This window comes from Artemia franciscana, chromosome 13 (assembly GCF_032884065.1).
Source record: "Artemia franciscana chromosome 13, ASM3288406v1, whole genome shotgun sequence".
NCBI classification, from domain to species: domain Eukaryota; kingdom Metazoa; phylum Arthropoda; class Branchiopoda; order Anostraca; family Artemiidae; genus Artemia; species Artemia franciscana.
The window spans coordinates 38,706,665-38,721,357 of NC_088875.1; the positions used below are offsets into that span (position 1 = coordinate 38,706,665).

The 14,693-nt window shown below is 35.0% G+C and overlaps 1 protein-coding gene across 7 annotated transcripts in view; it reads left to right on the top strand.

Moving 5' to 3' along the window:
• LOC136034907 (potassium voltage-gated channel subfamily B member 2-like) overlaps positions 1-14,693 on the top strand; it is a 224,209-nt gene that overhangs the window by 42,868 nt on the left and 166,648 nt on the right. For all 7 annotated transcript variants that reach the window (XR_010619286.1, XM_065716407.1, XM_065716406.1 and 4 more), the window contains exon 4: positions 4,194-5,034. Coding sequence is in view for 6 of the 7 variants with exons in the window: in XM_065716407.1 (XP_065572479.1) it covers positions 4,194-5,034 (841 nt within the window). In the remaining variant the exon portion in view is untranslated. The remainder of the gene's footprint in view (positions 1-4,193; positions 5,035-14,693) is intronic.

Here is a 14,693-nt window from a genome sequence, read left to right on the forward strand (position 1 = left end):
TTACCAAAAAAAATTCTTTTGCAAAAAATTTTTTTTTCTTTGGATAATTCTTTTTTCTTTGGATAATTCTTTTGCCAAAAAAAATTATTTTGCCAAAAAATACAAAATCCTACACATTTATAGGTGAGAGCTTGAAAACTCTACAGTTGGGTTTTCTGTTATGGTGAATATGATGGGGTTATTTTTTGTTAAGGTTGTTTGAATTTCTGGGGATGTTTTATCCCTTTTTTGAAAACCAGGAATATTTTTTCAGGCTCGTAGCTTTTGATGGCTAACATAAAACTTAGTAATTTTTTTCAGGGTGTACATTTGAAAACCTTTGGGAAAGTCCCAAAAGGTAGGAGCAATGCTGTTAACCATTGACAAGGGTTTATCCAGTTTTTTTGTTCGGGTAGGGGTAAAAATATCTTTAAACAACGCATCAAAAATTAATTTAGATGGATTTTTGTGATGCTTTTACCAGTCGAAAGAACTTTTTTTGGTTGGGGGTTAAAAACTCGTACCCTCCCCCTCCCCCTGGATACGGCCTTGACCATTGATATATATTTCCAGATACAAAAAACTTTGAGCATTTAATTAATGATGTATTACTTGCTGGTTCAAGGCTTCAGTAAAATAGCGCTGAGTTTACAATGGCAAATCCTCTTTTACTATTGTAATTACTATTGTAATTAGAATAGTAAATAGCACTGAAATAAAGGAAGCGAGTCATGTTTTACCTGGTTTATTTCTTTCCTTTTCGACCTTTTATAAAAGGAACCAGGGATCCGAAACATTGCTCTATTGATTTTCAGGGACCGAATTTGTCCCTGGAATAGAGCTGGAAAACTAAACAGTAGAAACATTTTCCTTCAGATAAAGATGCTGAATAAACTTTGCCTAAGTATTGTCACTGGAGTTTGATCAATAAAGTCTAAATGCAACTTTGAAGATTTTAATATTGTTCTAACAGACATTTCTGGTGGATAGATAATGAATCAAATTCTTTCAATCGTAAAAAAGATCAACATGGCTACAACTTTTAAGTGTGAGGATGTAAGTATTGAAAGTATTGAATAAAAAGTAAAACTTGTGGGGATATTTGGCTTAAAAAACTAGCTTTGCTGGTTAGCACATTATAAGAGTTACCCTGTCATGGAACGTTCCCTTACTCTTTCCATTCCAGAGAGACAAAGGTAGCTATGTGTGCTCAGTACTCCCGAGTGAGGTTTTGACACACTTTCTTTTAGAAAATAAATGCAACCATAGGTGATGGGAGAGGTTTTTACCTATAGCATGAGGTTTCATGATATCAAAGTAATTTTGCCCCATTCTGGCAAACATTTTCTTTAGCTGTTGTACTGTCCGCTGAACAAATATAGTTTTAAAAGGTTGATTGGTTGAGTTACTTGTACTTCATACGTAAGAAAGCCCCACAAAAAAACACACAAAAGAACTCCCCCCCCCCCCAAAAAAAACCTAAAACAGCAGATGCTGACCAGCTTTAACTGTAATTAAATTTAAAAAAAAACAAGTTTTTTCAACTGAAAGTAAGGAGCAACATTAAAATTTAAAGCGAACAGATATTATTACGTATATGAAGGGGATTGCCCCATCCTCAAGACCTCACTCTTTACATTAAAGTGTTTGAGTATTTTTATAAAAGTTTCTTCTTGTTCTAATTAAACTACCCTTGTACTATAGAAGCCGTTCTTAGAGAATTGGGATAAATACAAACTTTAGCGTAAAGAACAAGGTGTTGAGGAGGGGGCATTTTCCATTCATATGTAATAATATCTGTTAGTTTTAAGTTTTATTGTTGCTCCTTACTTTTAGTTGAAAAAACTTGTTTTTATTTAATTTCTGATCGTTTTTTAAATAGTGCCAGGAAATCAGACCTTTCGACAATGCAATTCCAGTGAAAATTTACCCCGGAAAATTACCCTTAACAACTCCACGTGTAAAATTGAAACGGAAAAAAGAAAGCAAGACATATAAGAAGAATTTTGTATAGGGATTCTGGCAAATTTCTCCAGTGTTTAATGTCCCTGACAAGTTTACCCCATGGCAACTTCCATCCCCATGGAAAATTCACCCCTGGGAAAGACACAGCAGAGAATCCATCCCCACCACCCGAAAATGTATACTTACTTCTCAATAGAAAATACTGTGCGTAAACGACGGGCAAATTTTAAAACTTGAAGACCTTTCCCCTGGGGCCGTGGAAGTCATGTCATATCCAAAGGCCCTTCAATCTTCAATCTTTTTGGTCACTTAAAAAAGAGCACTAGAACTTTTAGTGTCCGTTCAAATGAGCCTTCTTGCGATATTCTAGAACCACCGGGTTGATAAGATCACCCCTGAGAAAAAGAAAACAAAAAACAACAACAAACAAACAAATAAACGCGCATCCGTGATCTTTCTTCTGGCAAAAAATACACACTTCCACAACTTTGCATATGACCTTGAAACCTGTACAATCGGGTTTTCTGATACACTGAATCTGATGGTGTAATTTTCGTTAAGATCCTATGGCTTTTCGGGGGTGTTATCCCCTTTTATCGAAAATGAAGCAAATTTTCTCAGGCTCGTACGCTTTAATGGGTAAAACTAAACTTTATAAAACTTATATATTTGAAATCAGCACTATAAGCCGATTCTTTTGATATATATATATATATATATATATATATATATATATATATATATATATATATATATATATATATATATATATATATATATTAGTAACAAATGCAGTTTTTTAGAGTTTCGTTTACTACTGAGCCGGGTCACTGCTTAATTACAGCTCGTTTGCACGAACTGTTTCATAAAGGTATCTTAATTTAAAGCCAACTACAATTCAGGAAATATATACCATAGCAAAGTACACGCACCGGAAATTTATGAAAAATATCAGTTCTACATAAACAGGCTTGCCATGTGATTTTCAGTTTCATCAAAGTAAGCTTCAATTGCCATTCATCGATAATTCCCAAAAAAGTTTCTTGGAATTTAGGGATTTTTGTGCATTAGTTGTCATTTGGAAATACTCCCTGTCATTTATAAGAAGAAACCGATTAAATTATGCTTTTACAGAAGAATTTCAGAAAATAAATAAATCGGAGAAATAACAAAAGATAGCGCTTATCTTGATAGCAGCTGGTAGAAAACCAAAACGGTTGTGATCAGTGAAACCGACGCCTTATCACAAAGATCCTATTATCTTTTATCAATCTCATTGTTCAAGTCCTGAAGTTGAATGATCTAGATCAGTGGTTCTCAAATGATTTTGGGCTATGCCCCACCTAGGTATTTCTAAAATCCTGTTGATCCCTTCGTGATATTTATATTTTTTTTTTCAAGATTTATACCTACTCACCTGAAGAAAGCTTAAAAGACCATTAACTTGGCATCTTTTTTGGGTCGTTCTCTAGTCGTATTTTATGCTAATGAATAATACTCTCTGAATACAACTCCTTTTATTCAATCTATAGGCTATCATTATTGCAATACTGTCATGTATCTTTCTCGCTCTTGAAATGGATTAGAATGCGACGTATTTCACATAAAAAATATTAGTTTTTTTTCAGAATTAAGCCTCTAAAGTAGGCCTATAGTCACCCGAAGGATACAGATCCTGCCCATGACCCACCAAATTATTGCCATGCTCCAACGGATGGGTCTACGCCCCACGTTGGGAATCACGGGTCTAGGTTTTTGTAAGATCTCAAAGCGACGATATTGGATTCTTTAGTATTTGCACGCTACTGTTTCAATTCCATTACATTTCAGGTCGTCGTAATAATATCAGTATTATTTATTTACAATCTTATTTATATATTACAATATTATTTATATATTATTTATTATACAATCATCTGTCAGGTTACATCATTCTCATTTTTTAGGTCCTGAAATCGAATACTCTGGGCTCCTTTTAATATCTGAAAGCCAATATGTATGATTCTCCAATATTTGTAGCCTACTTTTTAAATTTAGTTAATGTCTTCCTTTACATTTCAGGTCATTCCAATAATATCAATATCACTTACCATAAAATCAGCAGTCACGTTGCATTTTTAATTTCAAGTCCTGAAGTTGAATAGTCTCGGCCCCTCTTAATATCTGGTATTGATGGTGCTATTATTTGATTCTCTAGTATTTTTAGCCAATTTTATTAGTTTTGTTTCATGTGTTCCTTTCCATTTCAGGTTGTTGCAGTGATATCAATATTATTTATTATATTATCGACTGTCGCGTTAACCCTGAATACAATACAAAGTCTTCAGGACCATGACGCAGAAGGCCTACTTATGGACAATCCCCATTTATCGTTAGTAGAAGCATATTGCATAGCATGGTTTACTACGGAGTACCTGCTTCGCTTTTTTTCCTCACCAAATAAGTGGAAATTTTTCAAAGGTGGTATGAACGTGATAGATTTACTTGCTATTTTGCCTTATTACATTTCGTTTCTTATTGAAAGCAACAAACACACTGAACAGTTCCAAGATGTGCGGAGGATTGTTCAAGTATTTCGAATTATGAGGATTTTAAGAATTCTGAAATTAGCCAGGCATTCAACAGGCTTACAAAGTCTGGGCTTCACTTTAAAAAATTCCTATAAAGAGCTGGGATTGTTGATGCTATTTCTAGCGATGGGTGTGTTAATTTTCTCAAGTTTGTGCTATTTTGCTGAAAAAGACGAAGCAGGTACCGAGTTTACAAGCATACCAGCGGCCTTTTGGTGGGCAGCAATTACAATGACAACAGTTGGATATGGTGACATTTACCCAATGACGTGGCTGGGAAAAATTATTGGTGCTGTTTGTTGCATTTGTGGTGTGTTAGTTGTTGCACTGCCTATTCCAATCGTAGTAAACAATTTTACGGAGTTCTATAAGAATCAAATGCGCCGCGAAAAGGCGATGAAGCGAAAAGAAGCTTTAGAGCGAGCGAAACGTGAAGGCTCCATAGTTTCATTCCATCATGTAAATCTAAGGGATGCCTTTGCAAAGAGTATGGATCTCATTGATGTTATTGTTGATACAGGTAATTTTAATTTATCTATTTTTTGAATAACAGTCTATATGGGAAAATAAATAAAGAAAAGAAAAGAAAAATAAAAAGGAACATCTACATTAACAATACAACGACAACAACCGAATCCGTATTACGTAGGGGGGATAGGGTTTTGAGCCCCCCTCCCAAGCTTATGTCCGATTCGTATAAAAGTGACAAACTGCGTGTAAACAATTTTTTGATGCATTTTAAAAAAAAGTTGTGAACTCCCCCACCTCGAACAAAAATCTTGGATACAGCTTCGATAACAGCATTCAAATGTAGCTTAACACGATAAAAACTAGAAAAATAGATAACTCAATTATGATAATAATAAGAATACTGGGTGACCTTCTGTTTTCTTTTTAAGTTTTTCAAAAAGTTACGAAACTGCGATTTCTAGATCTGCGATGCTATATTAACTAGTCAATCTAGAGTTATGTGTCCATAGTGGCTTGTGGAGCAAATAATTAGCTAAGGGCAAAAGGTAGGGCAAAAGGTAAGGGCAAAATGGATTTTATCTTTCTAACAGGATCATCCTGCCACATTGTTTTTCTTTTCTTTTTATGAGCTGGAAAGACGTTTTCTACTACTTTTATTCCTACATATTGGTCATCGTCAGAAAACAGGTAATCGTAGACAGCATTTCAAAGATATTTTAGTATAAATGCTGATACTGTGCGCCATCATTTTTGGCCGTTTTGAAGTCTACAAAATACGAAGTCTAAAATACAATTGTCTTTTTATAGTTGTTAAAACTTTTTTTTCTTATTTTTTTTTTTGGAGAGGGAAGCTTATTAAAACAGCAAAAACACATAAACAGAAAACAACAGAGGAAAAAAATTCATATACTACAGATTCTAATTCATGACTCTGGCCGTTACTGTTTTGTCATGTCGGTTTTTCTGTTAATTCAACTGCTTTAACTTACAAATATAAAAGAATGTTTTTAGACCCAGCCGATTTTAATCTGAATACCAGAACCTAAAGTTTCCATAATGGCTGTATGAGCCTAGTTGCAGGAAGAGAGGGCTCAAGAAAGAATCCTCGGACTGAAAAAGTCCCTTCCCTGGACTCTTCTTTAGTGTTGGAATAAATCTCTTTACTGTAAGAACTTATTTAGGCCCCTCTCAAGAAAAAAAAAATATGATTTCTTCTCTATAAGGGGCGGACCAATATGATTATATATATATATATATATATATATATATATATATATATATATATATATATATATATATATATATATATATATATATATATATATATATATATATATATATATAAAAATAAGTTGTCTGTCTGTCTGTGGATCAGGTGACGTCATGTTTCTGTGTCAGCTGACGTCATGAAGTTAGTTGTCGTCATTTTTGCTATGACGGTGACGTCATTAAATATATTTAAGACATATATGTTCATGTAGAAATCTATTAATGTTTAAGTTTAAAATGACTGATGAACTTACAATGGCAAAAGCCGATGAAGATGCTCAAAGAGTCTATGCCAAAAAACTTGCTGCTGATAGAGAAAGTCAGAAAAGAAAGCGTGCCGAGGAATCAAAAGAACAGCAAGGAAACAGGCTTGAGGCTAAAGAAGGCAAAACCGCGCAGTTAGATGAAGATCCACCTGGACAGCGAGAGTCAAAACATATCAAAACTGAAAATGATAGCGATGATGATTGGGTTTGGGATTTTGACTCGGATAAGGTCATCAATGCCTACCAGATTTTAGTTAAAAAAACAAAGGTTTGGCGATATGTATTTCATAGTGAAGCTGAAAAATAAAGAAGAAAAAGAAAACTGAAAAAAGAAAAAATGTAAAAAAATAAAAAATACTAAAAAGAAAAAACACTCAAAGAGAAATTACAGACTGGGACACAAATGACGACCGGGACAGAGGGAATATAAATAACGACCGGGACACTCAAAGAGAAATTACAGACTGGGATACCGGGACACAAATGACGGCCGGGACACAGGGAATATAAATGACGACCAGGACACAGGTATTTAAGAATATCGTTCAAAGACAAATTTTTAATTGTAAGAAGACCGTTGAAAGAGAAATTTCTAATTGTAAAATGACTGAAGAACCTACAATGGCAACGGTACCACCATCGAAGTAGATAACCAGTGGGTTGTTCCATATTCCCCATTAGTGCGAAACGTCAACCCCAAGTCAAATTCGTGCATTGTTTGGCATCATTTTAACAACTTGCTCTCCATCAGCTCCTACAGAGTTATGGGAAAAATATAAGTCAAAAATGTCCGAAGATATACTGCATCGAAAACAGTTAGAGACGTCAGATATGACTTTTGATTTTACATCAGAAATTTATAACTACACTTTAGTTATTATAGAAGATTTGTGCATACGTATGGCAAACAAACCTCTTCAGGATTTGGGAATGCCTTCACCTAACCGTATCGCTGCTGTTTCGACATGTGTAGAATTGGATCGTGAAAAAAGTTACAGTACGAATGATCTATTGTCGTATGTACAAAATAACATTTCCAAGTTAACGTCGGAACAAAAAGACATTTATGATACGATAGACTCAATTTCAGGACGTATACAACTACCTGCTGATTTCTGTAATTTAGTGACGTCCAAAAATTAATTGATTGAAAAAGTATTTCCGAATATTCTAAAAAATTATAAAAATAATAAATGGCTAAGTGAAAGAGCGATTCTCGCACCCAAAAATATAGACGTCCACGAAATCAACAATATTGTTTTGACCAAGATTCGAGACCAGGCAGTCCTTTACAAGTCAGTCGACACAGTTTTGGAACCAAATGAAGCGGTTAATTATCCATCTGAATTTTTAAATTCCATAGATCTTTCAGGGTTTCCACCACACGTGCTACAACTAAAAATAGGCGTACCAATAATACTTTTAAGAAATATCAACCCACCAAAGCTTTGCAATGGCACGCGACTTGCCGTAAAAAAACAATGGAAAACCTAATAGAGGCCACAATCTTGACAGGGCCTTTTGAGGGTGAGGCTGTTCTTATTCCTCGCATTCCCATGATTCCAACGGATCTGCCTTTTCAATTTAATTGTTTTTCCCATGGACAATTGTGCGTTGCATGTTCGAGGGTCGGTAAACCTGACAATCTATTTATATGCAGCGACAATTGGACAGCGAAAAATGTTGTATATTCGCAAGTTTTACGCAGTTAATTTGTATTGTATCTACCTATCTATCTATCTATATAAAAACGAGTTGTGTGTATGCATGTTTGTTTGTTTGTAAAAAGAGCGTTTGCATATGACGTCATTATTAGTGCATACGGCTTTGTATATGCACAGACAATGGGAAAGCCAAGAATGTTGTATATTCGCAATTTTTACGTAGTTTAACTCCTGCAGACGAAATGAATGCTTGCCTGAAAAATTCTAATTTATGGGCACACGTAAAAATATTAAAATTAACTACAAATATGCGTGTCCGATTGCAAAACGATGACTCTTGTGAAACATTTTCAGATCAATTGCTGGCAATTGGAAACGGAAAGCTCCCAGTAGTGGGAAAGCCAAAAATGTTGTATATTCGCAATTTTTACGTAGTTTGAAACACATATATAAATCTATCTATATTCACAGGTGGGACACAGGGACACAACTACAATGGCGTGTAACTAATATGGCGCGTAACGACTTACGCGCGCGGGGGGGCTTGGGGGGGCGCGAAGCGCCCCACCAACTTGGTGTTGGGGTGGTGCGAAGCGCCACCCCAACAGCTAGTATATATATATATATATATATATATATATATATATATATATATATATATATATATATATATATATATATACATATATATATATATATATATATATATATATATATATATATATATATATATATATATATATATATATATATATATATATATATATATATATATATGATTATATACGTCGGTGCAAACAATGTAAGATGCTATGTCTCATGTGTGAAGTTATCTTGAAATCTCACACTAATGAGTTTTTTGTATTTGTTTTTTGTTTTCTAAGTGGGTCAATTAAACACCAAAAAATCCTTCTAATTTCATGTTTTTGGAAGTTCTTCTCAACGTATTGATTCTTACCTGAAATAATTCAGAAGAGGTCGAATCCACTGTTGATCGTTTTGAAAGGTGGATTTAGATACCGAGGGTTACACATTATTTGGGGTATACAGATACAATTCGTCAGTTGAGTCAGTCGGATATTCAGATTCAAAATAGAAAAGCTCACGCTATATTAGGGTGCCACAAATATGTCATAATATTAGTCAATGCCACACAAATTTGAATCCAGGCGACTTGAACTCTATTGCACCAATCACTAGTGACTAGAGTTGAAACATTTCACATGACTTGAAGAGAAAATAGGTACAACATCAAACCTATATTATGATGTATAAGTATAACATCCCATGACACAACATCTTAGATTGTGTATCTTTGATTTTGGAGTAATGACAAGCGACATTGAAAGCCATAGAGGATCGACAGAAAGTGTTTTCGCTCGAAATGTAGCTATTTAGAAAGTTCCTGTAAATAAACTCTTGCCTGTAGCCTAATGAATATTTTTTCTGTTTCTGTTCGACAGCAAAGCAAAAAACCTGAAAAACATGTTTATTTCCTTACTAGTGATTGATCTCTCTTCTCTTCGGGCTCTTTGAGTATATAACCGGAAGTTATTGTTTCCATGAAATTTGCTTTCTATCTTTCGATACTTAGAAAGGTAGGCCTTGCTTTTGAGTTTTTCCTGTTTGTTTTTCAAACTCTGATTTTCTCTTCAAAATTAGTATCCAGCTCCTAATTTTGATAGATGAGAGGCTTTTTCTTTATTTTCTGAAGACAAGAGGTGATGCACTTGGAGTATTAGGAACCAAAAGAACCTTCAATTTAATGCTTGCTCAAATTTTATATCTTCTCTGTTTGACTAAATGTATCTTAGAATCGATTCATGCGACGACAAGGAAAAGATCTTCCCCCAAGTGTTAATTAAAGTATGATTTGTAAAACGCTTCTTGTAGGTCGTAAGAGAGTTAATTATTCTGTTGTATATTTTGATAATTCGAAAACCATTCGCACTGAGATTGAGGTTGCCTTCTCGACTTTAATTTAGCATGTTTTGAGATTCAAATGAACAGAAATGCGACTTAAATATTTTTGGAAATAATTGGTTTGTATTTTATTTTCATTCTAGGTGGTTTTATAAGTTTGAGGCCACCATAATTAAAGTATAGAACGAAAAAAAATGTGTTTCGATATTTTTCTAGGTAATATGGTCTACACTCCGTGTTAGGCTAGGATAACGCCAGGAAATTTATACCCGAGGGATACTTATAGGGGGGGGGGTCACTTTTCGATGAATATTTTTGTCTGTAACTAATTGAAACCGTCTAAATGTGTTAATAGGTAGTGGTATTTTCATTAAAATAAAAATGTGTTGGTTTTAAATATAAAAAAAAGTATCGTGTGCTGACCAATAGTCTGTGTTGCACAGGTACCAATTTCGTGAGTCGATACCTTTGGCCAGAAGTGCAATGCATGGTTGAGAGCAAATCAACCAACGCTTCCTGTGTTTTCCCCCCTGATTTCTCCAAGTACCCATTTAGAGCTGAGTCGACTTTGGCCGAACCTACTGAGTCATATCATTTTCTTCGGTCTAAGACAAATAACTAGCTACGCCAGGACCCGAACACCTGACGTCAGGATTTCAAGTCTGGAGCGCTAACCACTTGGCTAGGATGGTTTTAAAGAGGTCCATGGATAATGGGTGTGAATACACAGAGAGTTAGGTCTCAGATTGAAGTTTTTCTTGTCTTCTTTTTTACCAGATTTGTCTCCCCGCGATTTTCAATTTTCACTGCCACTTTCACTTTATTTGGGAAAATTGGCACCAACTTTGCCCCCCCCCCCCCAGGATTTCGACCAAATTACGCTACTGATTGGCGCGAATTGAAATAGAACCGCAGATAACTTTTTGACACGAGCAGAATCAAGACTCTAGCCTAGTTTTGTAAGTGAATAGAGCCTAGTGGCGCTGTATATTCTCTCTAGCCTGGGCTCATTACGACTTAAATCAACCTTAGGTCCTTTAACTCTTCCCTTTTTCTTCTTCAATATAAAACTTAAAACCTTGTCGCATTAAAAAATGTTCTAGTGAAGCTATATTAGTAATTAACACTTAATCACGCCTAGTTCTGGAAATCGTTTTGGAGTACATTTTCTTTATTATAGTAACAAATAAGAGCAATGATGAAGGAATGACCAGGCTTGTATATAGCCTCCGTTCAACCGGGGGTCCTAGGGACTTCCTGTTGTTCGTTTCTATGCCGGCTTAAGAACAGTGTGTGTAGACTTAAAAGGGAACTATTGTTACCTGACCTGCATTGGTGGAACTAATTGCTTTTTACTGGGTCATAGCAATTTTAGTGATTTAAGAAATGATAAAATTAGGACATGGAACCTGATATGAATGTTACGATATTGAAAAAAACTGCTATTGTATTCACTTTTTGACTGACAAACGCATATTTTTTGGATTTTTTTTAATAATTTTATGTTATTTTTTTTGCAAGAATGTTACTGACTCAACTCCCTGGGTTAAGAAACATGAAGTCAGGTAACGCAAAATTTACATATTCAAGTATAAAGGAGGGAGTACACAGGCAGGGAGTAACACTCATAATGAATAACGAAGTCCCGAAGTCTTGCTTAGGTTGAGATCGCATTGATAATAAAGCTTTAGATGCTCTTTTTAGGCCCAAAAAGTGAAAGACATCAGTCCTAGGGGTACATATGCCCTTGGAACCAACTAACGAAGACGGCAGTACTTCTGATAAATTTTAGAGACACTTAAAATAACAAATCACTGGTGGATCCAGGAAGTGGGGGTTCCCTTCCCCCAAGACTTTTTCTGGCACCCTCTTATCCTGTTTTTTTTTTACTCTTTTTAGAACCAATTGATCAATTTGATCAATCGTTGACACCTTTGTCACATTGTGCCCCCCAAGATTTTGCTCGTTGGCGCCCTTGTCATATTGGGACTCCATCTATATTTTGCTCTAGATCTGCCCCTGGAACAAATCGAAAAGATACCAGACAGAAATATGACACTTTTTACGTGACTTTAATCCCCGGGATGGTACAAGTTGGAATAAATGGCATCCTAGATTGGGAGAATATAACACAGGGGAAGATATTAACCATGGTAATAGACTGCTATAATTTTGCAAATGTAATGATCTAGTTATAAGCAATACGGTGTTTGGTCATCAGATGATCAATTAGATCACTTTTTTCTCACATAATGGTAAGAGAACTAACCTTATTGATTTTGTTATTGTAAATCGAAGATTGGCATGATTGATGGAGCACCTGGGTTTATAGTAGTGCCGTTAATGATGTTATTCTAGTAGTCCGGAATGACTCCAGTAGGCTCTGAACCAAAACTTGAGAGGAACTTTTTAAGAAAAGTTGAATGTGAAACTGGAGAGTTTAAAATTTGACGACGTAGAAGATGGATGGAACTGTTTTAGGAAAATAGTTTATATATTAGCACAAGATCTCTTAATGACAAAAGTTAGCAACACAGTTAGGGGTATTCGTGAGAGCGCTTTAAGCGTGGTGGATGACTGAAAGGAACTGCATAAAAGAATATTTTAGTGATTATCCAACGATAATAAAACGAAAGTAGAAGAAGCAGAAAAGATTTAAAAGCGTGACCTAAGGAAATATGAAATCGAAGCTACGGCTAAAAGGGCCGAAGGTCTGGAAGATGCTGCTACACGGCATAATAGATAATGCATAAGCAAATTAAGAATTTAGAGGAAGCAGTCACTCTGGACTTGTCCAGTTGCAAATAGTAATGGAGCTTGAATTAGTGATGAAGAAAGTGTGAGATGGGCAGTACATTTTGAGAATTTATTAAACCATTGTAAACCTATGAAAAACGACATTGAAAAGGAAGGAATATTTTCGACAATTCGGAAGTGAAGGAAGATCCCTTTTACGATGAAGAGTTAGAGATGTTACAAAAAGAATTGCAAAATAATGATACCTCAGTTGTAAATGGGTTTTTGAATTATGGCGGTTGTTAAGTTGTTAAATTACTGAAGTATGGCGGTTGATAAATTACTGAAGAACATGAATTGGGCTTTGAAAATGGGAAGCATCGAGTGATTTTAAGAAAATTTTAATTAAACCCTTATTTAATGATTCGGGAGAACTTTATAAGAAAGGTGATAAGAGTGAGTGTTGCAACTACTGAGCAGCGAACTTGATTTTTGTTGGAAGCACATTATTTAGCATGGGGATATTTATTTGACTGTGAGATGATGTAGATAAGGTTTTAAGACAAGAAAACTGATTTTGGGAAGGAGAAAGCATATGTTGACCAAAATTTCCCTCTACAAAAAACAACAAAGAGGGACAAAACTCGATGAAAAGACAACAAACGAGACAGTAAACAGTAGAGAGAAAAGATGAAAGACTAGAAAAATACGGATATTTCGCCTGTATGCAAACTAGGCTTACTCAGCACAAGAGAAACAAAGTTAACAAGAAAACAGACACTAAACTAAAATCAAATAAAACCACCACCAATATTAATAAATGCAATTGTCGCTACTAATCCACGCAGATAAATGAAGCTATTAGAGTGACATCAGTGAGAAAATCAGAGCAACTGAGGCAAAAAGTTTATTAAAATTAAAGTTGAGTCAATTATTCTGTTGTGAAATAATCCTCTTGTTAGCTTGTTAGTTATTATAATCGCTAACCCAGTTCGGCTTAAGATTTTTCAACCTTCCCTCTAATAATTGAGAAGTGCCAGAATCATCTGACCTTTTTTCCCCAGTTTTATATATTGTTAACAGGCATTGGATTCAGCTGACTGAAAAGATTTAGTGAATCTGCTATCCTTGTGTGGCATATCAGATACGTGCATTAAAGTAATTAGTGCTGTGTACATGAATGGTAGTGCTGCAGTTAAAATAGAAAGCGAGTTTAGTAGTTGATTGGTTGTGGAGTCAGGATTTGGTCCTATCCCTTTTTACGTGGCTTATTTTGATTGGCTTTTTCCTACGGAACATGGCATAGGCTATAGGACAACCTTGTATAACTTGGGAAGGTAAAACTCTCCGAGACTTCGGCTTAATTGTCCTAGATAAAAATTTTAGTGAAATGAAGGAAATTTTGTAGCTTATAAGGGTTCAGAGAGCAAGAACTAGTTTGAAAACTAAAGTTAAGAAGACAAAGTCGCTTGGACTAGAGATAAATAAGGGCGAAGAGACGGTGTTTATCAGCGACAAACATCGATCAAATGGATGGCTTGACTTACCTGGGTAGAATTGGTAAAGATTTTGGATGCATGGTAGATGCAAAAAGTAGAATAACCAAGGCTAAGGGTGTTTTTTTTTTTTGTTTTTTTTTTTTTTTTTGCAGTTGAACAAAGTTTGAAAAAATAGGAAGATAAGCTTACGACCAAAAGTTAGAATACAAAAAACCACGGTAATGGCAGTGATCAAGTGTGGCCCGGAAGTGTGGGCACTTTAAAAGGCTGAGGAAAACAATGTTTTTCAAAGTAATGCCTAATCATAGAATATATAGAATAGAGACCTTTTTATTTAAACACAGATATGTA